At 42.7% G+C, this 27540-nt stretch overlaps 1 protein-coding gene and 1 long non-coding RNA gene across 2 annotated transcripts in view; one reads left to right on the top strand and one right to left on the bottom strand.

Moving 5' to 3' along the window:
- LOC137536585 (uncharacterized) overlaps positions 1-27540 on the top strand; it is a 325424-nt gene that overhangs the window by 187355 nt on the left and 110529 nt on the right. Inside the window, exon 3 of the long non-coding RNA XR_011024578.1 lies at positions 21517-21625. This is a non-coding gene — a long non-coding RNA (uncharacterized lncRNA). The remainder of the gene's footprint in view (positions 1-21516; positions 21626-27540) is intronic.
- On the bottom strand, positions 11627-21612 carry CALHM3 (calcium homeostasis modulator 3). The gene is made up of 3 exons (XM_068258833.1): positions 21134-21612; positions 15323-15578; positions 11627-12216 (listed from the first exon to the last, which is right to left on the bottom strand). The coding sequence occupies exons 1-3, from the start codon at positions 21418-21420 to the stop codon at positions 11794-11796; spliced, it is 966 nt and encodes a 321-aa protein (XP_068114934.1). The 5' UTR covers positions 21421-21612; the 3' UTR covers positions 11627-11793.

The raw sequence follows: 27540 nt of genomic DNA, 5'->3' as shown, positions 1-27540 counted from the left end.
GTGGCGGTCATGGTCTTGACAAAGTGACATTGTTGCCACGATACATATTGGGCTGGCTGATGGACCACGGAAACCTTTGTGGTGCTATTCTTTTTATGGATCCTGTGAGTAGAGTACTTACTGACTGCTGTAGTGCTCTGTCTTTCATCATCACGTATATGCTGTTCAACTTGCTCATCTTGGCTGAATTTTGCTACTATTCTGAATACACTACCCTTATTGTATGTTGTAAGTACTTTATTATCTTGCACCCATTTATGGAACTCTGGTTTCCTCTCCAGGGAGTCTATTTGGAACCTCTGTGGTCTATTATTATTGTAACAAGGTACAAATCATTATATCAGCTTACTTGAAATATAATCTGAATACCAGACGAGCTGCTAACTACAAGGCACATTTCAACTAACAGTACTTACTTAGAGTAGGTCCATTCCAGATTGAATCAGTTTCAAATGGATCCGTTTTTGTAAAGAATTTTTTTTTCCTCCCCATTTTCTTCAAAAATACCTTTTTGCAGCCTACGTTTCCAGTCCGTGGAAACATATCCCCAGCCCTGGCCATGGGTGGATAGGGGTAGAGTTGAGCCGAAATTTTCGTAATTTCGCATTACTATAATTACGCATGCGAAATTTGCGATTACGATGCGAAAATACCGTAGCGTAATTGCCATTAAAATCGTAATTGAAAATACCGTAAGCGTAATTTTCAACGCGTAATTTTGCGTTTCGTTCATGCCGTAATTTTGCATTAAACGCTACCGTAATTTCGCGTTAAACCGTAACGCTCCGTATAATATAAAAAAGCCGCCGACTTTAAGGGTTAATAGCAAAGCCCCCTTAAATGCTAAGAGCCTCAAATTTGGAGAATATATTAAGGAGATCAGGAGGAATAAGAGGAAATTTTTTTTTTTCAAAAAGACCTTATAGTTTTTGAGAAAATCGATGTTAAAGTTTCAAAGTAAAAATGTATACATTTAAAAACCCGCCGATTTTAATGGTTAATAGCAAAGCCTGCTTAAGGTTTAGGAACACCAAATTCCTAGGGTATATTAAGGGGATCAGTGGGAATAAGAGGAAAATTTTTTTTTTCAAAAAGACCTTATAGTTTTTGAGAAAATCGATTTTTAAGTTTCAAGGGCAAAAATGTCTTTTAAATGCGTAAAATGTCAGGTTTTTTTGCACAGGTAACTATAGTGTATTATTTTCATAGATTCCCCCAAGTGGGAAGAGTTTTACTTACTTCGTTCTGAGTGTGGGAAATATAAAAAAAAAACGACGTGGGGTCCCCCCTCCCAGACCTCTTTAACCCCTTGTCCCCCATGCAGGCTGGGATAGCCAGAATGCGGAGCACCGGCCGCGTGGGGCTCCGCACCCTGACTATACCAGCCCGCATGGTCCATGGATTGGGGGGTCTCGAAAGGGGAGGGGCAGCCAAGCTTTCCCCTCCCCCTCCGAGCCCTTGTCCAATCCAAGGACAAGGGGCTCTTCTCCACCTCCGATGGGCTGTGGAGGTGGAGGCCGCGATTTCCTGGGGGGGGAGGGGGGGGGGGGTTCATGGTGGAACCTGGGAGTCCCCTTTAAAAAGGGGTCCCCCAGATGCCCACCCCCCCTCCCAGGAGAAATGAGTATAGAGGTACTTGTACCCCTTACCCATTTCCTTTAAGAGTTAAAAGTAAATAAACACACAAACACTTAGAAAAAGTATTTTAATTGAACAAAAAACATAACCACGAAAAAAGTCCTTTAATATTCTTAATTAACCATTAATACTTACCTGTCCCTTTAAATAAATGATCCCACGCAATATCCTCGGAAATGTTCTATCAGTTACAATGTAACAAAGTTATTACAATGTAACAACTTTGTTACATTGTAACTACGCCGCACCCGACGTCACTCGCCGCTCAGCCGCCGCACAGACCCGACAGAGCTCTGAGCTATATAGCTCAGAGCTCTCTAAGCATCTTTGTATTTGGGCTCCAAGGAGCCCCATTGGTCCTTAGCAGACCAATGGGGTTCCTTCTGCTAAGGACCAATGGGGCTCCTTGGAGCCCAAATACAAAGATGCTTAGAGAGCTCTGAGCTATATAGCTCATAGCTCTGTCGGGTCCGTGCAGGACGCTAAGTCCCCGCCGGCTCCGCTGCCCTCCCCGCCTCTCCCACATGTCACCCACATGTGGGTGACATGTTGGTGACAGATGTGGGCGGGGTGGACAGCGGGGGCCAGCGGGGACTTAGCGTCCTGCACGGACGCGTATGCGGCGGCTGAGCGGCGAGTGGCGTCGGGTGCGGCGTAGTTACAATGTAACAAAGTTGTTACATTGTAATAACTTTGTTACATTGTAACTGATAGAACATTTCCGAGGATATTGCGTGGGATCATTTATTTAAAGGGACAGGTAAGTATTATTGGTTAATTAAGAATATTAAAGGACTTTTTTCGTGGTTATGTTTTTTGTTCAATTAAAATACTTTTTCTAAGTGTTTGTGTGTTTATTTACTTTTAACTCTTAAAGGAAATGGGTAAGGGGTACAAGTACCTCTATACTCATTACTCCTGGGAGGGGGGGTGGGCATCTGGGGGACCCCTTTTTAAAGGGGACTCCCAGATTCCACCATGAACCCCCCCCCAGGAAACCGCGGCCTCCACCTCCACCGCCCATCGGAGGTGGAGAAGAGCCCCTTGTCCTTGGATTGGACAAGGGCTCGGAGGGGGAGGGGAAAGCTTGGCTGCCCCTCCCCTTCCGAGACCCCCCAATCCATGGACCATGCGGGCTGGTATAGTCAGGGTGCGGAGCCCCACGCGGCCGGTGCTCCGCATTCTGGCTATCCCAGCCTGCATGGGGGACAAGGGGTTAAAGAGGTCTGGGAGGGGGGACCCCACGTCGTTTTTTTTTATATTTCCTACACTCAGAACGAAGTAAGTAAAACTCTTCCCACTTGGGGGAATCTATGAAAATAATACACTATTGTTACCTGTGCAAAAAAAACTGACATTTTCCGCATTTAAAAGACATTTTTGCCTTTGAAACTTAAAAATCGATTTTCTCAAAAACTATAAGGCCTTTTTGAAAAAAAAAAATTTCCTCTTATTCCCACTGATCCTCTTAATATACCCTAGGAATTTGGTGTTCCTATACTTTAAGCAGGCTTTGCTATTAACCGTTAAAGTCGGCGGGTTTTTAAATGTATACATTTTTACTTTGAAGCTTTAACATCGATTTTCTCAAAAACTATAATGTCTTTTTGAAAAAAATGTTTTCCTCTTATTCCTCCTGATCTCCTTAATATATTCTCCAAATTTGAGGCTCTTAGCATTTAAGGGGGCTTTGCTATTAACCCTTAAAGTCGGCGGCTACCTAACATTGATCCATGCGTCAACTTTTCCGCTTGGGAGCATGACCATACGCATTAATTTCGTAATACCCACTGTAATGCGAAAATTACGCTTACGCGAAATTTCGCGAAATCCTTCTTCATTACGATTATGTACTTACGGCCATAATCGTAATTACACTAATTACGCGAAATTTCGCGAAATCGTAATTACGTCATTACGCTCATCTCTAGATAGGGGGCGCCATGCTGGAAGGGGTAGCAGCCAGGATGGGGGGTTTGCAGTGGGGAGGGGGGTTGTCCCCCCCCCCTCACCTGAGTCCCCCATCCCATCCCCCCATCCCACTCCCCCTCCAGCTAGTTTCTGATTAAAATATTTTAAAGTGAATGGGCTTTTAAAAATAAAAAGTCAGATACTCACCTAAGGAGAGGGAGGGCTCAGTCCTAATGAGACTTCCCTCTCCTCTCCCGGTCCCCGGTCCCGCTCAGGATCCCCCGTAGCAGTATTCGACCCGTTTGGTCCAATATTGCCACTTCGGCCGCCGAAGGGAGGTTTCGGAAATCTTCGGGAGCACTCGGGCTCCCAAAGACGGGCCGCTCCATACTGCGCATGCGCAAGCGCCCTTTATGACGCACTTGCGCGGGTCTATGACGCACTCGTGCATGCGTGGTATGGAGCGGCCCGTCTTCTGCACCGGGAGAGGAGAGGGAAGGCTCATTAGGACCGAGCCTTCCCTCTCCTTAGGTGAGTATCTGACTTTTTTTTTTTTAAAACAGTACCCATTGGCTTTAAAAATAAATGTAATAAAGCAAGTGGCGAGTGGGAAATTTACTTCCTTGCGCTCCACCACTCGCCGCATCGCTTCCTGTAATGCCGCTCTCTGTACTTAATTGGGCACATACAGGAAGTGACGCGGCATGCAGTGGAATGCAAGGAAGTGAGTAAGTTCCCCGCTCGCCACTTGCTTTAATACATTGATTTCTATAGTATTTGAAACGGATACTAGCTGGAGGGGGAGCGGGGAAAGGGGGACCCACCTCCCTACCGTCCGCTGCAAACTCCTGTCCTGGCTGCTACCCTCTCCAGCATGGCGGCCCCCTCCCCACCACAGGCAGGGCTGGGACACAGAAAACGGATCCGTTTCTGTGTCCAAAAATGCCTGTGTAGAGGGGGAACCATTTTACCATTAATTTTTACTACCCCTGCGTGTATCAGGATCCATATGCGGTCCGTGAAAATGCAGCAAATCCGGACTTTCATTCAGGTTTTGAAAACGGGTCCCCGCAAACGCAGACGGATCCATTTTTGTTTGGGTAAAGACGGCTGCTATTTTTAATATTTCTATCCGCGACTCAGGTTTTCATCAGGTTTTAAAAATGGAGCCACGGATATGTTCCCGGACCTAGTGTGGACCTACTCTTATAGGGCAATCAGCATCAAAACCAGGAAACCCCCTTAAAGAGAACCTGAACTGAAAATAAAAAGTAAAAATAACCATACACAGGTCATACTTACCTCTTGTGTAGTCTACTTCTCAATCTCTTTCTCCTCTCCTGCTTCCCATTTTTCCACTGTGATCAATGGATTTCTCCATCCTCCATTTTAAAAATGGCCATTACCCTCTAACAGCTTCCTGGTCAGCACACTGTTAAACTGTAATATCGCCCACTTGAGCCATAGGAAAGCATGGACATTACCTTGCACATCCAGTTGTAACTGACAGCTACTGACGTATAACTGACAGCAACTGGTATATTTCAGTTATGACAAAATATTGTCAGAACTGGAAGGGATCACTGTAAGAAGAAAACGGTGAGCTTCTGCGAGGAACTGATGGTGAGGTTAGTGTGTAATAGTAATTTGCAGCTACAGCATATGTTTATTTTAAATAATTTTTCTCGCTTCAGGTCAAAGGAAGACTCGATCAATCTATTTCGGTACCATTGGAGCTTGCATGCTGCATAATGAAACCATCTAGGAAGCTTCACCAGTAGAGATCATCCATTTCTTTTTCATAAAGTCTTCTTGAGTAGAATTCATGGAGAAGAAAGTGATCAGTTTGATCAGGTGACTGACTGATTTGTAGTCACTGGTTGTTTTTTTTTGAAGTTTACATGAGTTTACATGTTAGGTTTTCAGTTAGTGTGGGTTAGGTTATAAACTGTATTGGTAAAGAAGTTGGGATAAGCAAGTATTTGTGATTGCTAATTCTACTTCAGTTTTTGACATTTCTTTCCCGCCTCCCTCTGCAATGTTCCTCTTGCACTTCTCCGTTGGCCCTCCTCCCTCCCACCAAATAGCGACAGAATGCCTTGGTAGATTGGAGGCTAGCAACACTTGGTACAACCTTTGTCCCACACTGTCACCTGAGGGATTGAGTACCGATCTGCCCGAGGATAGGCTTTAGTTTCTGGTGGTATTGACGTGGGATATTTTAAGGATTTGCAAAATTGTGTACGCTGTGATTTGGCTGCTTTAGGTAGAGGGCCCTTTTCTACTAGCAATCGCTAGCGTTAGCGCTAAATGCTAGCGATTGCGATTCAGCAAAATTAAAAATGTTCCCAGCGTTTGCGATCGCGATTTTGCTATGCAATGCACTACATAGCAAAATCGCGGCAAAAATCACTCTGCGGCACGATCGCGATTAAGTTAAAAACTAATCGTGGTAGTGGAAATTACCTACTGCGATTCCTATGTTAAAATACAAACTGTATCGATTTTAAAATCACTAGCGATTTGCGATTTTGCAATTCAGCATCGCAATCACCGCTAGTGGAAAAGGGCCCATAAGGATACCCGAGGGGGCATGTGACATGATGAGATAGACATGGGTATGTACAGTGCCTAGCACACAAATAACTATGATGTGTTCCTTTTTGTTTTTTCTCTGCCTGAAAGAGTTAAATATCAGGTATGTAAGTGGCTGACTCAGTCCTGACTCAGACAGTAAGTAACTACAGTGTGACCCTCACTGATAAGAAATTCCAACTATAAAACACTTTCCTAGCAGAAAATGGATTCTGAGAGAAGGAGAGAGATAGAAAGGGTCAATAGTTCATACATTTTAGCTCTGGCATACTTCAATGAATGAAGTAGATTTAAACATAAAATAAAACTGTGGAATATCCTAAAAAGTCAGTTTTAGGAGGGGGAAGATAGATAGAAATAGTTTATTTCATTGGTTTATTTTTGCCTCGGGTGTCCTGTAAGATACTTGTAGCCACTAATAGGATTTTTTTTAATCCAACTGCTAATTGAATGGTCATTTTTACGTACAGCCTGGTGAATCTTGGCCTAAGGCTCATTTAATACTTGGTGCAGTGTAATCTTCACGATTGCGCTGCACCCATGAAGTTGCACCAGCAACGAAATCTGTGAGGCATACTTTCCATTGAAAATATGCCTCTCCTCCAGGGTTATCATGCAAGTTGGCTAGTAATGCACTGCATGCAACATGTTACCACACCGGGGCCCGCTTCACAGTGACGCACCATGTTTAATGTGATAGGACTTCTACTTCTATGATGGAAGGCAGCATTTTTTCAGGCTGCATATAGTGTAAAAGAGGCCTAAATCTCAGTCAACCAGGATGGATTATTTCCAGCTGAAGATTGGAAGACCATCACATAACCATGGCAACCCAGTGGCAGTGAATGAGAAAACCTCATTCAGTGCTGCATCGGCACACCACCAACAGCCAAAGTCTCTCATAAGTCTGAAGATAGTAGTCTGGCCATAGTTGTTTATGGACCTGCTATCTAAAGATGTACATTTGGAAGCCTGTGGCTGGCCTTACTGTAATATGTGTCTGGATATTTAATCAAGCTGTATAATAATAAACCCACAAAGATAACTATTAAGTCACATTTGAAGGTGTCAGTACTTGTGGTCACTGGGGTGAATGCACCGCATGATCAGGACCACCATAAAGGATCACTGCAAAGTACACCTACAGGGAAACAAACAGACTACTTACATTAACTCATGTAGGCTAGATTCTTTACTATAATGCTGACCCTCCAGACATAATACTACACTTTGAAAAATGGGGTCGTGCGGACTAGTGAGGGTTGCATGGCAGTGCACAGAACAACTTCTCTCTTTCTCTCTCTCTCTCTCTCTCTCTCTCTCTCTCTCACTCACTCACTCCAGGGGCAAATCCAGGATTTCCAAGGGGGGGGGTTCCTGAAAGTGGCGTGTGGGCGTGGCCAAAATATGGTGTGGGTGGAGCCAAATACTAGCAGTTTCTAGGCTAAATTGCACCCAGGGTGAGGGCGTAAAATGCGCCCCCAACGTGGAGACAGGTATAGGTGCCCGCAGTATAGGTAGCCAGCTATAGGTCCCCCCCAGTATAGGTAGCCCATATAGTTGCCCCCAGTATAGGTTAGATAGGTATATGCCCCCCAGTATAGATTAGATAGGTATGTGTCCCCCAGTATAGGTTAGATAGGTATATGCCCCCCAGTATAGGTTAGATAGGTATATGCCCCCCAGTATAGGTTTGATAGGGATATGCCCCCCAGTATAGGTTAGATAGGGCTATGCCCCCCAGTATAGGTTAGATAGGTATATGCCCCCCAGTATAGGTTAGATAGGTATATGCCCCCCAGTATAGGTTAGATAGGTATATGCCCCCAGTATAGGTTTGATAGGGATATGCCCCCCAGTATAGGTTAGATAGGGCTATGCCCCCCAGTATAGGTTAGATAGGTATATGCCCCCCAGTATAGGTTAGATAGGTATATGCCCCCCCAGTATAGGTTAGATAGGTATATGCCCCCCAGTATAGGTTAGATAGGTATATGCCCCCCAGTATAGATTAGATAGGTATATGCCCCCCAGTATAGGTTAGATAGGTATATGCCCCCCAGTATAGATTAGATAGGTATATGCCCCCCAGTATAGATTAGATAGGTATATGCCCCCCAGTATAGGTTAGATAGGTATATGCCTCCCAGTATAGATTAGATAGGTATATGCCCCCCAGTATAGGTTAGATAGATATATGCCCCCCAGGATAGATTAGATAGGTATATGCCCCCCAGTATAAGATAGGTGAAGGAAGGTGCCCGCCCCCTGTGTGGGGAGAAGATTGCCCGGGGGAGAAGACAGAATAAAATGATGGAGGCGCCAGCCGCGCTAATAAGGGATGCGGGAACCGGCTTTATTCCTCGCTCCCTCCCTCCCTCTGAATGCCCCCACCTGCGGTGAATGAGTGCCGGCTCCCCCATGAGTGTGTGCGCAGCGGAGCGGTAGGTCCTCTTACCGCAGATCAAGCGCACCAGCAACTGGAGTCTCATGCTTCCTGTGACGTCATGGTAAACAGAAAGCATGAGACTCCAGTTGCTGGTGCGCCTGATCTGCAGTAAGAGGACCTACCGCTCCGCTGCGCACACACTCATGGGGGAGCCGGGCACACATTCACCGCAGGTGAGGGGCATTCAGAGGGAGGGAGGGAGGGAGCGAGGAATAAAGCCGGCTCCCGCATCCCTTATTAGCGCGGCTGGCGCCTCCATCATTTTCTTCTGTCTTCTCTCCCCAGCCGGCCGGGCCATGCGGCAGCCCCACTTCCGGTCCCGGTGCAGGGGGGTGTTCTAGACACTCAGAACAACCCCCTCCGTGCGCCACTGCACTCTCTCTCTCTCTTATTTTTATTTTGAGGTTTATTAGGGCTTTAAGTCATAGTGACCACCAGGATTTTGTGTTGTGAGCTTAAAGCGGTATTGTCACCATAAAAATCAAATTTCAAAAGCAACTGGTCTGAGTGTATTAAGTGATTAAGATGCTAATCCTGCATTCAAAAATTGCAAAACTTTTTCTGCTGTTATGGTTTGCAATTATCACATACTTTAGGAGCACTGGCCCTAGTGCCAAACCGTGCCAAAGAGTTGAATGTTGGGAGTTCTTTTTATCTATAATATATTCCTCCTCTTCCATTTATTTCCCTGCCTCAGAAACATCCTCTGATTATTTGTGTTTACAAGCAAGGCTGAGGTGACTCAGTGATTGGATGTGTAAATAAAAAAAAGACAGTGCAGTTCCTAGTATACACCTCAGTGGGAGTGTCTAAAGACTCTGGGAGGAGGGCAGCTAATGAATACACAATGAGCAAGAGAAGGGAGGGGGGGGGGGGGAACAAGAGTCAGGGAGGCTATGATGTCAGTATTAGCTTGGCAAGATGGCCACTGCCTAGAATAGGATTTTCTGTTTTTCCTTTATATAATTCACATGAATCATTACGTGGATAGCACAATACATCTGTTATGTAAGTAGAAGTAGTATTTATCTACTTATATATGTGTTTTTTATTTCTAGGTTAGCATGGGTGTTGCTTGTTCTTTAAAGGATCTTTTAGGTTCCCATTGGTCCAATTCATAAAATCTTGGTTTCTCTGGGCCAGCATCAGAGATGATCATAAAATCTGTTTAAGAAGAATGGAAATGTTTTGGGGCTGAATCTCAACTTATCTGGGCTTAATCAGATTTGGGATCTTTCAACTAATGGCAGTTTGGGACCTGATTATGTTTTTGAAAAGCCTGCCTAATTGGCATCCACTACATTTGAAGGGACACACTGCCTATTTATGTCTTTTGGGGGACTAAATGCTGCCTATTTGTTTTCTTGTGGTAGAAATGCCTCAGAGTTACTTGTTTGGGGGAAAGTTTTCCTAACTGCATTTTGGTAGGAAATGCTGCCTAATTATGTTTAATGGTACACACAATACTGTATTGTCTTATTTTTATTATTCACTGTTTGTTGCCCGCTGAATTATAATCTTAGAAATGGTCAGTGTGGAAAATGTCTATTTTGTTAGATGTCGTATAGCTGTGTGTATATTGTTAGTAGGCCCTTCATTATTTTATTAAAGGAAAGGGAGAAACCTCTAAAGCAGTGGTGCCCAACTTCCAGGGCAGTGGCTGAAGGGTGTGGAGCATTTACATCCCAGCTTTGGGGGTGGAGCCAAGCACTAACAAGAGGCAGGCCTCTCAGAGGTGGGGGACTGACACAGAAAACAGGCCGGGCAAGTGAGTGTGGCCTGCCAATTGGGACAGCACTGATCTAAAGTTTTGCTAGGCAGGCGCACTGACTGAGTTACACCACTGCTAGGTTCATGTACATTTCTATGTTTCCCCCAGGCTCTTTTAGCTGGTTGTTTCCTGGCTAATTTTGGTGAGCAAGCTGTCATCGGCTCTCATCCTTGTCCTATGCTGTTAGTACATTTTTCGACATGACCATTTTGCTTAGGTGCACAACATAATTTTGCTGCGTTTATATTTTATAACACATTTTGTGAAAGGTAATTGTTGGGTTGCAGGAACAAAATGGGTAAATGATCTTATGAAGGTGCTTTATATTTGGCCTGAATCACCTGCTGTTAAAGGCTGTCAACAGAAAGGAGGGCGCAGTGAAATTCTACTTCACACCTCTGAAGGCAGACATTTGTAAGAGCGATGATACAAAGAAAATTCTCGTCAGCAGCAACACAAGACTATGGGGAGAGAAAAATAAACACACAGTCTGTGAAATAACTGTAAAAATCGACAATTAAACTTTTATTTAAAGAACTGCTGAAGAAAAACAGGTTAGAACAGGTTAGAAAAACTATTTTTGTTGCAGTAATATAGTGTTGGACATCGTGGAAACCATGGTGAACGGTTGCTATAGATAAAATAAAATAGTTCACTGTCAGTTTTGCAATGAGTGGAAAATGGGCAAAAAATGTCCGTTCTCAGCTGAAGTGGGAACACAGCCTTTAGCATATCACCCCACTACATACCACGATGTGTGATTGAGCTGTGATTAAAGGTACATTTTCAGGATACAGTGCCTCGTTCTTTCCTACAAAGCACTAATTGAAAGTCTATGATCTGCTGAGTGCACACATCTTTGTGCTTTTATAAATGTTTGTGCTGCCCTGATTTATAAATAATTTTTATTTTTCCTTACCCTCAGGACTGTTTGGAAACGCATGACATTTTTGCAAATAAATTTAAATAAATAACTTTTCACGCAACACTCTAGCTACTTAATATTGGAGGTACTTCTAGCTACCTACTAAGGGGCATCTGTAGCCATCTATCACGGCCAAGGGAAGTAAGGGAGAAGTGACAGCTGGAAGAGCCAGCACACTTGTGGCGTGGTTCGGTGTGAGTTTGTAGGTTCATTGATGCTGAAGTCTCTTCAGCCGGTTCCCATCTGCCATCGTACCACATATGGCCAGCAGGGGGCAGACAGTATAGTGTCCTGTCCCATTGTCCACTGTGATGCGGGGGCAGATGCGTTACCCCATAGGCTATATGGGAGAACACATCTGCCTGTCCAGGACTATTGCAGACTGCACAGAAGTGGGGCCTGCTTACTGCAATGGATCCAATGGATCTGTCGTAGATTCTGTACAAATTATGATGTTGTATTCTGTGGATGGAAGTAGTGGCTAATTTAGAGTATTAAGATTGATTATACATCGGTCTGCCTGTGATCTTCCACACAGCAACCATTACATTTCCCTTTGCCGCTCTGTCTGTGAGTTGGCGAGTTAAGAGACAGTGGAGGTTTACTTTGGTACCATGATTTTAACAATTTGTTGACCAGCTCCTTGTCAGCAATTCCGAGGAGGCTGTCTTCCTCATCCTCTGTCTTTTTGGTAAGATGGGCCACCTTCATCTCGTTGTGCATGCTCTGGAAGAAGTGGATTATGCATTTGTGGGCAAAGTCCCGGGCGTGTTTACAGCACGTCTCATCGAAGATCTTCTGCTCTATGTCAATGTAATTGCTCCAGTAGCGGGTTTGTAGGAAAGCAGTTTGGTCGAAGCAAGGCTTGAGAGAACGAGCTAGAAATGCCAGGATTATTAGGAACAAAAGGATGCTCCAGCCTAGAGCCTAGAACAACACAGAAGTGAGAAGCATTGTGAAACATTAGACCTCGTTTCATGCATATAACACTAAAGCATCTGATGGAAGGAAAATCAGCCTGTTCAGATGGCCAATAAAGATACAATTTGCTAAATGATTATTTATTCGATTGATCAGAAATGAATATTTGGGACTGCTAACGGACAAAAAGCTGCTAACCAATCTGATCAATTGACGGGATCGATACGAAAATCGGATCAATTCAATTGAGCTGATCGGATTGGTTAGGAGATTTTGGTACGTTAGTATTCACAAACATTAATTTCCGATGGTTCATAGGCTCATTTACCTAATTGTATTGTTAGTGGCCACCTTTAGAATAGGTTAGAAAATCAATTAAAGACACCAAATGTCTGTCATAACAAATGCCTTCTGTAATTTGAAACAATGGCTTTCATTCATAAAGCATTCCCGCATGCGTAAATGCTGAAAACAGCTGACTTTACCGAGCACTTAGCAAAATGGCTATTCATAAACCTTGTTACCGCATGAAAAGCTGACATTCCCGAGCAGAGCGATAAATTACCGCCTTGTGCGGTGATCATCTCAACACATGTCACCATATGTAAATTCATAAAGATTAGAGCAAGCGGAATCAGTACGGAGAATACCGCTCCCTTGGATGTGGCGATAAGCATGCGGATAACAGCTAAGTTAATGGAGACAGACCTCCCAGGCAGCAGCAGTGTGAGCAGAACAAAAAAAGGCATCCCAGAATACCCAGGCTGTGTTTTTTAACCCCTTGGGTACCTGCTTTCACATATATTTCATATCAGAAAGCCTGCATGTGTAACATTTCTTGAAGTTCTTCTAAGCTATGGCAATTAAATAGATTGTTTAGAAAGACTAATAGACAGATTCAGCGCAGATTTCAGAGAAAACAGAGGCAGTTTTTACAAAAAATGCACATATGATGGGATGCTGGGCCTGCCTCTTCTATTCTAACGCTGTCTCTGGAGGAGAAAATGTATCAACTCGGCAGCTTCTAGTGTTTCCGCAAGCCTACCACCAGCCTAGTTCGGGAAAATACCGCAGTGCTATCGCAACTGTAAACATTTTTATGAATGAGCACACAGTCTAGCTCACGTCTAACATACCGAATGCTGTATTTTCCCGCCTGGATTTTTTTTACCGAACACACTTTTATGAATGATAGCCAATGTGGTGGAGAACTCCAGTGGAGGGATGACCATTGAGATGCAAATAGTTCTAAATTGATACAAGATTATGTAGATGTTAAAGCTTGAAAATGGACCAAAAGAAATCTACCTCACTGGGACTCCATTGTTTCATTGCAAAGCTGCATACATTTGCATACAAAATGTGCTTAACCCTGCATCAACTCAGAATTATTTGCATTTTATTGACCATCCCAACTCCAGTGTCTTTAAGCTAAGGTGTGCTTTTACTGCCTGAACATTTCTGTGGAGCTTTCAGTATAACATTTCCTGTGAGTTGTATATTAGTGTCATAGAGTGTATTTTCTGTATTGTAGCTGTTGCTGTCGCTATGGCAGAATGCATTTCCTGTGATTTTATGATAGCATTGTTGTTAGTCTAGTTTGAATAGAACGGGGAAGGTTCACATTTTCGTTAGGGTTTCACAGCATCAGTTTGGCCTGGTGCACACCAAAAACCGCTAGCAGATTCGCAAAATGCTAGCAGATTTTGAAACGCTTTTTCTTCTTTTTCTGTAGTGTTTCAGCTAGCATTTTGCGGTTTTGTGAAGCGTTTTTGGTGTAGTAGATTTCATGTATTGTTACAGTAAAGCTGTTACTGAACAACTACTGTAACAAAAAACGCCTGGCAAACTGCTCTAAAGTGCCGTTTTTCAGAGCGGTTTGCGTTTTTCCTATACTTAACATTGAGGCAGAAACGCATTCGCAATCCAAAATCTGCAGCAGCTCGGGAGTATGCGTTTCTGCAAAACGCCTCCCGCTCTGGTGTGCACCAGCCCATTGAAATACATTACCCTAGCGGATCCGCACTCGCAAGCGGATCGCAAACCGCAGCAGAACCGCTCTGGTGTGCACTAGGCCTAAATGCATATTTTGACCGCAATGGCAGCAGATCTGACATTCCTGTCTCCCAAATTCTGTTAGAAACTCTGTTCAATGAGTGTTTTATATGTACATAAAACAAAGTAATCAAGCTGAAACTGGGTATGGTCAATGCTAGTGTTGACATGTTGTTCCCATTTAAAATGTCATTCGTTATCATTAGTTAAGATTCAGGTTCCAATCTGAATCATTTGTATGTGGAACCACCAGCATCTAGATACACCTGATCTAGATGCTGGTTCAGGGGCTATAGTTAAAAGTATTAGAGGCAAAAGCTCGACAGCCAGGCAATCTGCATTGTTTAAAAGGAAATGTCCAGCTCCAGATCACTCTCACTTCAGGTGTCCTTTAAAGCTGCGGCCACTAGGTGCAAAAAAATTGCTATGGGAAACGTCTACTTACAGTATCAAAAAACGTTATTAAAGAGATCCGTCTAATTACAGTCTCAAAAAACTTTATTGCAAAACAAGGTAGTGGTGTCGGACGGAGACTCCACTCTCCCAAAATTGAACATAGAACAAAGGAGTCGGCACACCATGCTGAACACTGAATCTTCTTCATTAATGCAAAGGGTACAGCCAGGATCCAATGCATTTCAGACCCTAAGGTCCTTAGTCTAATCAGACACAGCACATTGGAAAATAAAAGTGGTTATTGCCCTTAGTAGACTCTGGAAGTGCAGCCCCTGTAATCACCTCTCGTATGTTATTCTCACGACCAAAAGCAAAGAGAAAAAATTGTCCAGCGTTCTTCTACATGAAAAAAATGCCACTGAACTGATGTACTACTTTGCTGCTGAGGTAAGCTTTGTCACTGAGCTCATGCAAACTAACCACCATCATGAAGAGAAAATTGCTGAAATAGCTGAAGAGGTGAGTTTCATATTTTTGTAAATGTGTTTCCTGTTTTCTTTCTCTAGAAAGCTTTGTTTACATTCTTACACAGTGACTCTATTAGACAACATCGTATTACTGCAGCAATAATATAACAGCACGCAATAGGTCCATAACTTACCTGTGACCAACATTTCAGATATCTAGAGACTGCCTTCCTAGACGTGTTGTTTCTGATTAATACATCCTCTTTACAGGGCACCTTGTAGAGCAAGAGCTCCATTTCGGGAGATGAGTTGCTGGCAAAACCTGGAAATTTATCAGTGTCTACCGAGCCGCTAAAGGCACAGACAAAGCAGCTTCCGTCCAATAATGTTGTCAGAATCCAGACCACCGGTGCCACCATAGCTCTTGTGAACACAGAAGTGCACATATACCTGTCAGTAAACAAGACAGCACAAGTATCAATATATGTCAGAGTTTTGTGAAAGACAATGGCCCATATGCAATTCACTTTTTCTCCTGAGTTTTCTCCTAGGCGATATTTTTACAACTTGTCAAAAAGTGCTTTTTTTAAAGAGACTCTGTAACAAAATTGTGTGCCTTAGTTCTTCTGTCCTATAAGTTCCTATTACTGTTCTAATGTGGTCTGGCTTACTGCAGCATTTTCTAGTTGCACCGTCTCTGTAATAAATCTTATCTCCTTTCCTCTGTCGTGTCTGTCGGGCTGAGGCTGGAATGTGTGGAATGTGCAGCACTGCTTGTCATTGGCAGAAGCTTTACACACCCCCTCCAAGCTCTGCATGAGTCACACCAGATAGGTGTTCACAGCCTATGATACTCTGGTTAGAAGCCATGTCATTTGTTTGTAAACACTGCCTAAGGGCTCTTTCACATTAGACAACGCATACAGGAGCCTTCCTCCTGCACGCGTTGTCTGCCTGCGTCGTGTTGTCGGGTATCTGCGGTGCGACGCAATCAGCGGCGGTAGCTGGTAATTAAACCCGACGGAAAACGCCGGCTCACGGGTGCGTTGGACGAAAAACTGCGCCCGGGTGCGTCGGAACTGCAACGCATCGAAACGCAGCATCACGTGTGAAAGGTAAAATGAAAGTCTATGGACTTTCATCTTACCTTCGTTAGCCGTTTGCATTAACGAACAAAATCTGCCCTAATGTGAAAGAGCCCTAAAACTGTTCATTACAAGCCAGGATTGCAGCAGGGAGTGGCAGAAACCGCACAGAGGGGCCCAGGAGAAAATAAGGAATAGAATGGTATGCTTTTTATTGTAAGAATATTAGAGTACAGATTCTCTTTAAGCTACTGACAAGCAAAAAAATACTCAAAATACATTTGGTAGCACTTTCTCACCAACTTTTGGGTACTTTTTCAATTGTAAAATGCAGAGAAATTAGTTTAAAGAGAAGATAAAAATTATCTCCTAGGAGATAACTCAGGTGAAAAAGTTAATTGCATATGGGCCAAGATGTTTGTTTCATGAGGTGAGAAGTGAGGTTTCATTCTCAGGCAGCGATACCCAGAGGGGGTAAGAGTTGTTAACATTCCCTGATCTTGTAATCCATCATTAATAATTCAGATTCAATAGCATACATGGGGTGTAGTCATACCATCCCTACAATGTGTGTTGGGTGAAAGGGGCATCATTTTAAAGATTTCCCTCACCTGGGCCATATGCAATTCACTTTTTCACCTGAGTTTTCTCCTAGGTGATATTTTTAAACTTGTCAATAAGGCCCGGTTCACACTTGCGGTGGCCCTCCGGAATCGCCGTGCCGGAGCCGCACCGCCTGCAGAACGGACGGAACGGACGCACGGCATAGCAATTAAAGCCTATGCGTCCGTTCACATGGGTCCGTTCTGCAGAACCGGAGCCGGACCGGATCCGGGCCGGATCCGGACTCCGGCCTCCGTTCCAACATGCGCTATTTTTTCATCCGGCCCCTCCGGCAGCCGTATCCGGGGCGGAGCCGGACTGCACCATCCGGCCAATACAAACAAATGGGAACCGGAGGCCGCACAACACACTGGCTGAGAAATCCGGATCTTCTACCCCACTTCCTATGCGGATTTTTGCGGCGATATTGGCTGGGGACACATGGGCAAGCATTTTGGAGTGGAGCAGCACGAGCTGGAGGTGTTGGCAGGATGTTGGCAGCATGTCGGAGGTGGAGGTGAGTGCTAAACAGCAGAGGGCCTGATTCCACAGGTCCCCCTTCTGCTGACCTCCCAGACCCCAACATTTTTTTTTTTTTTTACGTATATTTTGCCAAACGGATCCGGATCGCATCCTGATTGCCACCTGATGCAACCTGACCGGATCCGGATCGGATCCGGATCAGAACCGTACGGTTCCGATCCGGATCCGGTCCGGATCCGGTCAGGTCATCCGGTCCGTTTGGCAAACAACCGTAATGTGAACCGGGCCTTAAATGCATTTTAAGCCCCCAGAAGGCAAGAATATGCTCAAAATAATTTTAGTAGTACTTTTTTACCAACTTTTTGGTACTTTTTTTGTTGAAAAGTACTGGAAAGTTATTTAAAATCAAAGATGAAAAATTATCTCCTGGGAGAAAACTCAGGTGAAAAAGAGAATTGCATATGGCCCCCTGTGTTTCATAAAACAATTCTAATTCAAGGTGTTTGATCTAAAATACACTTCTTCTATGGCCCACAATGTACACTAGAATATGCATGTGTCTGAATGCAGCTCTAGAGACTGCTTGTAGGTGGAGCTGTTCTTTGGGGCTGTACTTTGAAAGGGATTAGTATCTAGTCCATAATGAGCCCCTCTCTGATCAGAATATGAACAGAGTGGAACCAATGATTTTGCCACATCGGATGTGTGGCTAGCTTTAGTGTGTGTACACACGTCCAGTTTTGATTGGCCAACCTTACCACGTCTGTGTAGTATGAGGACCAACAGATTTTGAATACTATGAACAGATTATGTAGGTATGCTCTCATACTACATTGAACTGGTAACATTTTCCATTAAAAACACACATGCAAGTTCACCACCTGCATGTAGTATGAGAGCAGGGGCGTAGCATTGGGGGTTGCAGGGGTTGCGATCGCATTAGGGCCCTTGGCCCCAAGCCCCCAACTATAATATTAGCTCTCTATTGGTCCTGTGCTCATAATAATCAATTCTATAGATACTTTGAATAGTGGTAATCATTAACAAACTGTTCCCCATCCTCTTCTTGCACCTCTGACACTGTAGTTGCCATTGGCAGGTTTTGGTGTGCCGTATCAATGGTTATGTATATATGTATAGAGTGCTTGGGGGCCCATTGTAAAACCTGCATCGGGGCCCACTGTTCCTTAGCTACACCACTGTATGAGGGCTTACCTACACAGTCTGATCATATGATTCAATATGTGTTGGCCCTCATACTATGTGGAGGTGGCAAAATTGGCAAGCCCTTAGCCAATCAAAATTCACCCTGATGGTGGTAAAGCGAGTTAGGACTTTATCATGTTTTGGCAGGGATCCAAGATTCCATTTTGCAGGCTTCTGTGCTGATGATGTTGGGGCCTTGATTCTGGTTCACCTAGTTGTCTGGCCCTTCTTTTAGGTTGGACAGACTAGAACATTTTTGGCTCACTACTTTGAAATGCAACCTAACTTGGAAATTTCCACTGTCCCAGGGAAGTACATGTATTTAATCAGCCTTCTAGCTGCAAATGACTGGATGCTGTTGGCTTTGATAGGCTTGGTTTCTCTCCTTTTCTGTATAGGTGAAAATGTACATGCTTGACATTTCTGTTAATTCCTGCAAGGCAGCATTGTACTACAGGACTGAGAACAAAGTTTTCCTGCTAGTGGGACAGCGTTCTCCTGGTTAGGGATAGTACAGTTTCAGAAAAAGGAGGGCTGCTCTATATTAGGTCTCCATTTTCAGCAGACCATCAATCACATCACTGGGATAGTCTAGTCCTCAGGGCTGAAAGATTGGTAAGGAATGACCCATCTTGTGGCAATTCTGGGGAGGCAGACATCCACATAGAATGCCCACGTGTTCACTGTGGAATCACATTAATGGAGTTGGACGGACACCAGAATCGGTGTACTGAAAGTAAGCATAATCACTCAGGCATCGGGACTGAAGAGGATTGAGTCCATTTAATGAAAGAAGCTGAATGGTGGATATGGAGGGTACCAGCTGAAAAGAGAGCCTCATTTCTGGATCCTGACTGTTGACTTCTAAAACATCTTGTTTTGTGCTTGTTTTACAACTACATCAGAAACAGACTTCCTATCATCCTATGTTTAAAGATCTTGTCTTGGTGTTTGGAAAAAATAATCAGGTTCATGGACTTTCTCCTTGATCTCACTAATGTTGCCAGTCTCAGAGGGAAATCTGCCTTTGCTGTTAAGTGTGCAGGCTTGTACTAAATCAAATTCCCATGTAATCAATAACTTTGTTCCTGCTTTAAGAACTGTGGCTGACATTTACTGGATTCACCATACCCAGCTACTTTTTTGAGGATGGCTCTGTCTGTGATGCAGGGAATAAAGTTTGTTTGAAATTACAAAGTTGAACCTGCTATCTTTCTTCCTGCGTTAAACCCCACGTGATGTACAACCAGTGTTACTATTACATGCGACTTGTACAACTGGGCACCAATGGTTAAATTACACAAAAACACACATTACAGCTAACTTGGGAAAATGGGTCAGTGGTATGAAGGTGTTGTCTACAGCAGAGTCCCCCAACCCTGCCCTCATGTACCACCAGCAGTACATGTTTTGCAGAAAACCACAATCATGCAGAGGTGAGGTAAGTAGTGCCTCAGCAGAGCTGACTAAAGTGGACCCAAATTAAAAATACAAGATTTCAGAAATAAAATCTATTTTCTAAATTATAACAATAAATAGCAGCCTTTGTTCAGCTGCATGATGACAAATATAAAATATTTGACATTTATTGGAGGAACCCCTCCCTTCCTTTCATATTGCCGGGACAGAATCCAGCAAACCGATGGAGTAGCAGGTGTCCAGCAATGGAGGAATTGCTAATGGCTGTCCCCAGTATAACCCTAGTTATGAAAAGAGAAGGGTGAAAAGCATGCACTGAAATGCTCATAGGCTTGAAGGAGTGTTTATTTATCTCTGTATGTGTCAGAGTGGTGCATCTAAATATATTGAATTAAAAAATGTTTGGTTTGGGTCCGCTTTAACTACCTCTGGATTTCCACAAAACGTGCACTGTTGGTGAGCACTAAGGACAGGGTTGGGGAACACCTACAGGTCTATTCAGGTATTGGAGATGGGATCAGCAGAGCAACCAGGGAAATATTAGGTTGTAAAACCATGTCCACAATGACATTTCAAGATCACTTAAGGTTTACAGTAAGTCTAGATAATACGGTGTCCCTAATGCTAGGTACACACGATACAATTCTCTGGCAGATTTACCTGCCAGATCAACTATTTCTAAAATATCCGATCTGATTTCCAATTGATTTTCTGTTCACTGTAAATCTGTCAGAATATTGTAACGTATGTACCTAACATTATGATATGAGGAAGATCAGGCCATTTGAAAGTGTTTATTTAAAGGACTACTGAAGTGAGAGGGATACGGAGGCTGCCATAATTATTTCCTTTTAAGAAATACCAGTTACCTGGCTATACTGCTGATCCTCTTCCTTTAATACTTTTAGCCATAGGCCCTGAACGAGCATGCAGTAGATCAGGTGTTTCTGGCATTGTCAGACCTGACAAGATTAGCTGCATGCTTGTTTCGGTGTTGTTCAGATACTACTACTACTACAAACCAGCAGGGCTGCCAGGCAACATGTATTTGTTTAAAACTAAATTAATATGGCAGCCTCCATATTCTTCTCACTTTAGTTGTCCTTTAATTTAAAGCAATCCCAAAATTGTGCATTAGAAGCACTGTTATAATCTTTAAATTCCTCCTTATTTGTGACATAAGGTGGTTACTAAGCACTTGCTACGTACCTGACAATGGCCATGTCTCTCTTCCTGTTACCGGCAGGTCTCCGCCATTCCTCGATCATCATAACCGACTGCTTGTTCACAATGAGGCCACAGAGGAAGAGAGCGACCGGAGGCACAAACATAACCCCCATGCCATAGATCATGTTATATCGGGGCAGACACGGGCAGTTGAAATCTAGAGATCTGTAGAGTTTCACACTTGCCAGAGCTAGAAGTGCACAAATGCCATTCATCACCGACTCAGAGTTTGATTGGAAGTATTGGAAAATCATTTTGAAGCGATCCATGATGCTTGTATTTTCTGTGTCTCTGTCCTTCTGTAAAAATGCTGTTCGTCCCAATAATGTGTCCCAAGTCTAATTGTGTTTTTCCCTTGTTTCTAGGGAAAGCTGGCAAGCCTTGGTCACTGGTTTATATTATCCTGCCTGTGTCACCAGATGAGCCTCTCCCTGTATGTCCTGGAAGCTGTACAGGCTCGTCACATGCCTGCAGGTAAATGAGTTATTCAAATCGGATTTGTTTGTTGTAAAAGACCTGTCACTGAAGGCTCTCTGTAGAGAGAATCCTCACAATGATCAGCCAATCAAAAAATCAAACAAAACATAAATTGTTTTAAAGCATAATTTTATTGATTTTGTTTTATAAGGAACATATTAATAGATCCTACTTCAGAAAAATAACCATTTTGTGGGTATATGCCACTATTGACTGAAAAAACACCATTTAGGGGCAGAGAGGGCATCATTATCTAAATGGCCAAGCAGTAAATCAGTAGGTGTTAAGGGAATGCAAATCGGAAGCGGGAAAAAAGGGCGCAGGCCGCTAGTGGACAAAAAGGGCGCCGCCATTCACTCTCATAATAAATAACATTTAATGGGCGCCGAGCAGGAAAAAAGGGCACAGGACATAAATAACGTTTACAAACGGCGCCAGGAGATTTTTAATGATTTATAAGTGTGCTTGTGGTGATTTACGTTTATAAAATGCACCCGTGCCGAATAACGTTTATAAAAATACTAAACATATTTATCTTATTTAACTAATTAAAACATTATTTAAAGTTTTATCCCTTACTGTTTGTAAAACATTATTATTCACAAAATAAAGCGATCAGTACGTAACGTAAATTGCAAAATATTTTTTGCATCCACAATTAGTAAAACATTATTATCCACATAATAAAGGGGGGTCTTAGGTTTAGGCACCACCAGGGGGGTCTTAGGTTTAGGCACCAACAGGGGGGTCTTAGGTTTAGGCACCAACAGGGGGGTCTTAGGTTTAGGCACCAACAGGGGGGGTCTTAGGTTTAGGCACCAACAGGGGGGTCTTAGGTTTAGGCACCAACAGGGGGTCTTAGTTTTAGGCACCAACAGGGGGTCTTAGGTTTAGGCACCACCAGGGGGGTCTTAGGTTTAGGCACCAACAGGGGGGTCTTAGGTTTAGGCACCAACAGGGGGGTCTTAGGTTTAGGCACCAACAGGGGGTCTTAGGTTTAGGCACCACCAGGGGAGTCTTAGGTTTAGGCACCAACAGGGGGGTCTAAGGGTTAGGGATAGGTACAGGGAGGGTTCTGTGTAAGAGTAGACTTAGGTATAGTTTTAGTAACATTTTAGTAATAATTACTAATGTTTTACAACACTTATTACGAACGTAGTTATATTTATATCATCGTTATAAAGAATATTTTCAGATTTTATTATAAGAACAAACCATAAATGAAGGTTATTCACAATAATATGCAATTATAACAATTAAACATATATTATTGTTTTTTTAATAAACGTAATTATAAGTTTAACTTTTGAAACAGGGAAGATTAACGTTTTCACAATTTCCGATTTCATAAACATTATTTAATGATTTATAATTTTGTTAAACATTATTTGTAAACGAAATATAGCACACTATTTTTATAAACCCTATTAATGATTAATTATTATTTAGAGTTTACACCCCGCGCCCTTTTTGTCCGGGCGCCCTTTTTGTACGTACGCATGCAAATCAGGTGTTAAGGGAATGCTGATCTTAAATATTTTTCTGTAAACTTGTTTTAGTGATGATAATGCAGAATATTGCCTTTATTGCAAAGTGTATTTCTTTGACACTATTTTGCATGTTTTACTATTTCCATGATTGAGAATTTTTGCACCTAGGGTTTTTTTTGTGAGTTTTAATTTCAAGACCAACTAAACCCATAATTGATAAACTTTTTCCCAGTTTACACCAGTAGATATTAGACAAGATTTCTGCTGAAATCACTGCTTTAGCTGTTATCTTTATTCTGCCTAATGTTCTGTACAAAGTGACGGAAATGTTGGTCGTCTGCCATTCCCTCCTGTCCTCCCGCCAGCATCTATCAAGCATCACCAAACAATATTCCATTATTATTTCTATTGCAATATTGAACATGCCAAAGTTTTTACATATTAGATTCAATGTTTATTTTGATATGTGTAATCTATAAAAAATAAGTTGTGCATGTCTTTCTAAAGACCCCGTTCACAGTGGTGCATTGAGGTGTGGTGTAATGGGCGTTGTGTAGCGTGACTTACCGCACTGCAATGCACCACCTATAGGGACATTCACAGTGCGTTGGGAGCGTTGCGGCATAACTGGTTAAGGTATGTATATGCACTGCATGCAGCTAAAGATAAATGGGCACATTAACCGCAGAAGTAAAGAATACTTTTTGACTGTATTCACTGTACCCGACACAACGCGAGCGTAATGTACAGTACGACTCTTTTGTTCCGTTGCGTTCCTGTTATACAGGTATCGCAATGTCCCACTGTGAACCTAGCCTTCGCGTTCTTACACTTAAGTCTACAAATTACTAAAATTGAGGCTCTGATAAATAATGTAGTGTACCTTTATTACTGATTTTTCTAAAATACAAGCTACCGTAATCTCTGCCTCTGTAAACAGTAGAAAAGTAAGTCATAAGCAGCCTGTACTCAGTGTTTGCCATAGTTATTAGTCCTTACACAAAAACATTACTATTATTTTGATAGCTTCAAGCAGAGTAGTAACAGTGCTACTACTATTATTTTGGATGTATACAGCACCAGCATCTTGTGGCGCTGTATATACCTACACGATACAGGCAGGTACAAGCAATGGGTTACAGATACACGACAATTGAACGGTCAGAGATGCATTGTACACGAAGGTGGAAAATATGTAAACATTTTACACAGCAGTAAAAACACAAAAGGGAAAAGAGACAAGCCAGACTGAGCTCACAGTGTAAAGATGGCCACACATACCATTTTTAAAATTTTATTTTCAATGTAAAAATTACAAACCATTTTTTTGCTTGTAACATTTGAAAAATCTGTCCAATGTACCACACACGTGTGTTCAAGTTTTTTTTCCCCATTTATAAAAAAAAAAATATATCAAACGCTGAAAAAATTGCTTGGGTCTATACTTTAAAGTAGCCATACATCGGGCGACTTGGCGGCCAATCGACCTATTCGATTTGATTATTATAATCGGAGTTGGATGAAAATTGGTGCCGCCAAGTGCATGCCCAATCGACAGTGCGACCAATTTCGGGTGTGTGGTGGTAATTGCAAACGATATCGGGACGAGCTGCGAGCGCGGCAAAACTCCTGGCGTTGTTCCCCTAATGTGTGTGTGCGTTTTATACATTACCTGTCTTGTGTTGCGGTGCCACGTCTGTCTTCAGAATGAGCCACTCTTCCATTAGCCCCATAGACGTCGCTGGGACATAGCTCGCCAACTCGTGTGTGTGTGTGTGTGTGTGTGGGATGAGGCACACACGCCATGCCAGCAGCGTGTAAAGAGCTAATTGAAGAGCGGCAGATTCGGAAGACGGACGGGCATCACAACACAGGACAGGTAATGTATAAATGCACAAACGCATACACATTTATACATTACAGGAACAGTGGCGAGGCAGCGGATGTGGTGGGCTCCGCAGATTCCCAAGATGTTTCATGCTGAAATTTAATGTGAATCAGCCTGTAGTGTATGAGCAGCCGACAGATCTCTCTCCCATCGGAAAGAGTTTTGTATCTTGGCCGAATCTGCCCATCATTGCTAGATGTATGGCTACATTGAGAAATTGGCAATTGACTCTACACCATTCAATTTTCCTAAAAATGAATAAGAAAAATCTGCCACTCTGCCAATCGACTTAAAGTGTACCAAAGCTGAAAAAAGTAAAAAGATTTATACATACCTGGGGCTTCCTCCAGCCCCATCCACTCGGATCACTCCCACGTTGCCATCCTCCGCTGCCCGCAGCTTCGGAAACTGGGTCCCGTCACTTACGTCAATCAGCAATCAGAGCCAGTCTACGCAGGAGAATTGCGCCCTCTAAGTATCTCTCCAGCGGCTGCTGGGAGGGCGGCGGCATGGGGAGCGATCGGAGCGGATGGGGCTAGATGAAGCCCCAGGTATCTATAAATCTTTTTACTTTTTTCAGCTCTGAGTCCCTTTAAAGAGGAACTCCAGTGAAAATAATGTAATAAAAAAAGTACTTCATTTTTACAATAATTATGTATAAACTGATTTAGTTAGTGTTTGCCCATTGTAAAATCTTTTAAATCCCTGATTTACATCCTGACATATATTACATGACATTTTTACTGTTGGCAGGTGATGTAGCTGCTGTATGCTTTTTTGGCAGTTGGAAACGGCTGTAAACAGCTATTTCCCACAATGCAGCAAGGTTCACAGACAGGAAACTGCCAGGAGTAGGTACTCAGTTTCTTGTGGGAGGGGTTTCACCACAATATCAGCCATGTTTGTGAAAAGGAATAGATTTCTCATGTAAAAGGGGGTATCAGCTACTGATTAGGATAAAGTTCAATTCTTGGTCGGAGTTTCTCTTTAAATGAAAAAAATGGAAATTTGATCTGATTTCTTGAACAATTAAAAAGAAAAGTTTTAGGTTTTTCTGTACAACCAATTGTTTTAATCAAAATGATTGAATTCTCTGCCTGTCAAGCAGGAGAAAAGCGCTATGCAAACATTGGAATTATTATTATCTTACATAGGGCCCTAATTCATTTAAATCCATTTGTGCCAGCATTTGTCATCTTCTGCACATCTCTGCTAATCCCTTCACTGAAGTCTTGTTAACCTGGTACAACTGATGCTTTCATATCGCTTCACAGCTCCTGTTCCACCTACAGTTTATTTCTGACTTATGCAGAAATGAGTCCCAACCCATCCTCTGGGTCTCTATTATGCCTTTTCATTTTCTTTAACAATGTTAAACATAGGTGTGACTTATTCCATAATTGTACGTTTCTGTGATTAAACGTAATTACAGCAGTGATGCTTGAGTAGAAGTGCAGTAAAATCGGTCGTTTATAAGGTTCTGTGATGAAACGAAGGTCTGTTTCCTTGGTGAGGAGTGGGGCTGCAGTTAGATATAGGTTTTGAGAAAAAAAACACATATATCCAGGCACATCGCATCTAGTTAGGACATTAAATAAGTTAAGGAAAGGGAGGTGCTGAAGGGGGTGTGGCTAGAAAACAGCAAAAATCTATTAACCCTTCGCACTCTCGCATGCAAATGTTCAAACAAATGCATTTACAGATTCATTCATCCAGGCACAACTGTTATCCCTACAGCTAAGTTAAAAGCCGGGGTCTTAGTTCACAGAAGAATGCATTCTTATGCTTAGTCACCTATACTGCGCAGAAGTACCCAGGTAAACATAGGTGTCCTAACTCTGGCCCTGTAACATGCATAGTGCAGACACGCAAACACATTCATTGCATCAAACCTACCAATGGATTAGGAGCACACATCCTGACGTCCTCTCCTGGGACAGATAGTGCATCTTACCAATCGCACAAGGGAGCTAACGTAATGTATCCATGTGCACCATGCACATACACCAGCATAAGCTGTGTGCATGCTGACAAACACATACAGGGGAAGGAAGGAGTGCACCGAATTAGACCCTAGCCACAGGGGTCAGTAACAAAAAAAATACATATATCCAGGCACATCGCATCTAGTTAGGACATTAAATAAGTTAAGGAAAGGAAGGTGCTGAAGGGGGTGTGGCTAGAAAACAGCAAAAATCAATTAACCCTTCGCACTCTCGCATGCAAAGAGATATAGGTTTTGGGTGGTCTTATTTATTTTTGTGCATGGTTTAATACCTCAAATATTTTAAAAGGCTACACATTGCTAAATAAAATAACATTTGATTTGATTGTTATTTTGAGAACTAGAGTTTTTGGAACTTTAGAGGGTATCGTACATGTTTTTTTTCTTATAGAGGGTAATATAGTTTTTTTTATAAGTACTCCTTTACTTTCAGAAACAAATGTATAAGTATTTCAGTATTAACCGAAAGCCCTGTTTCTTCGAAGAACAATCTCACATTTGAGTGCCATGAAGAATAGAAACATTTGTA

Source organism: Hyperolius riggenbachi, chromosome 10, assembly GCF_040937935.1.
Source record: "Hyperolius riggenbachi isolate aHypRig1 chromosome 10, aHypRig1.pri, whole genome shotgun sequence".
NCBI lineage: Eukaryota > Metazoa > Chordata > Amphibia > Anura > Hyperoliidae > Hyperolius > Hyperolius riggenbachi.
This window is presented reverse-complemented; position numbering and strand designations above follow the sequence as displayed.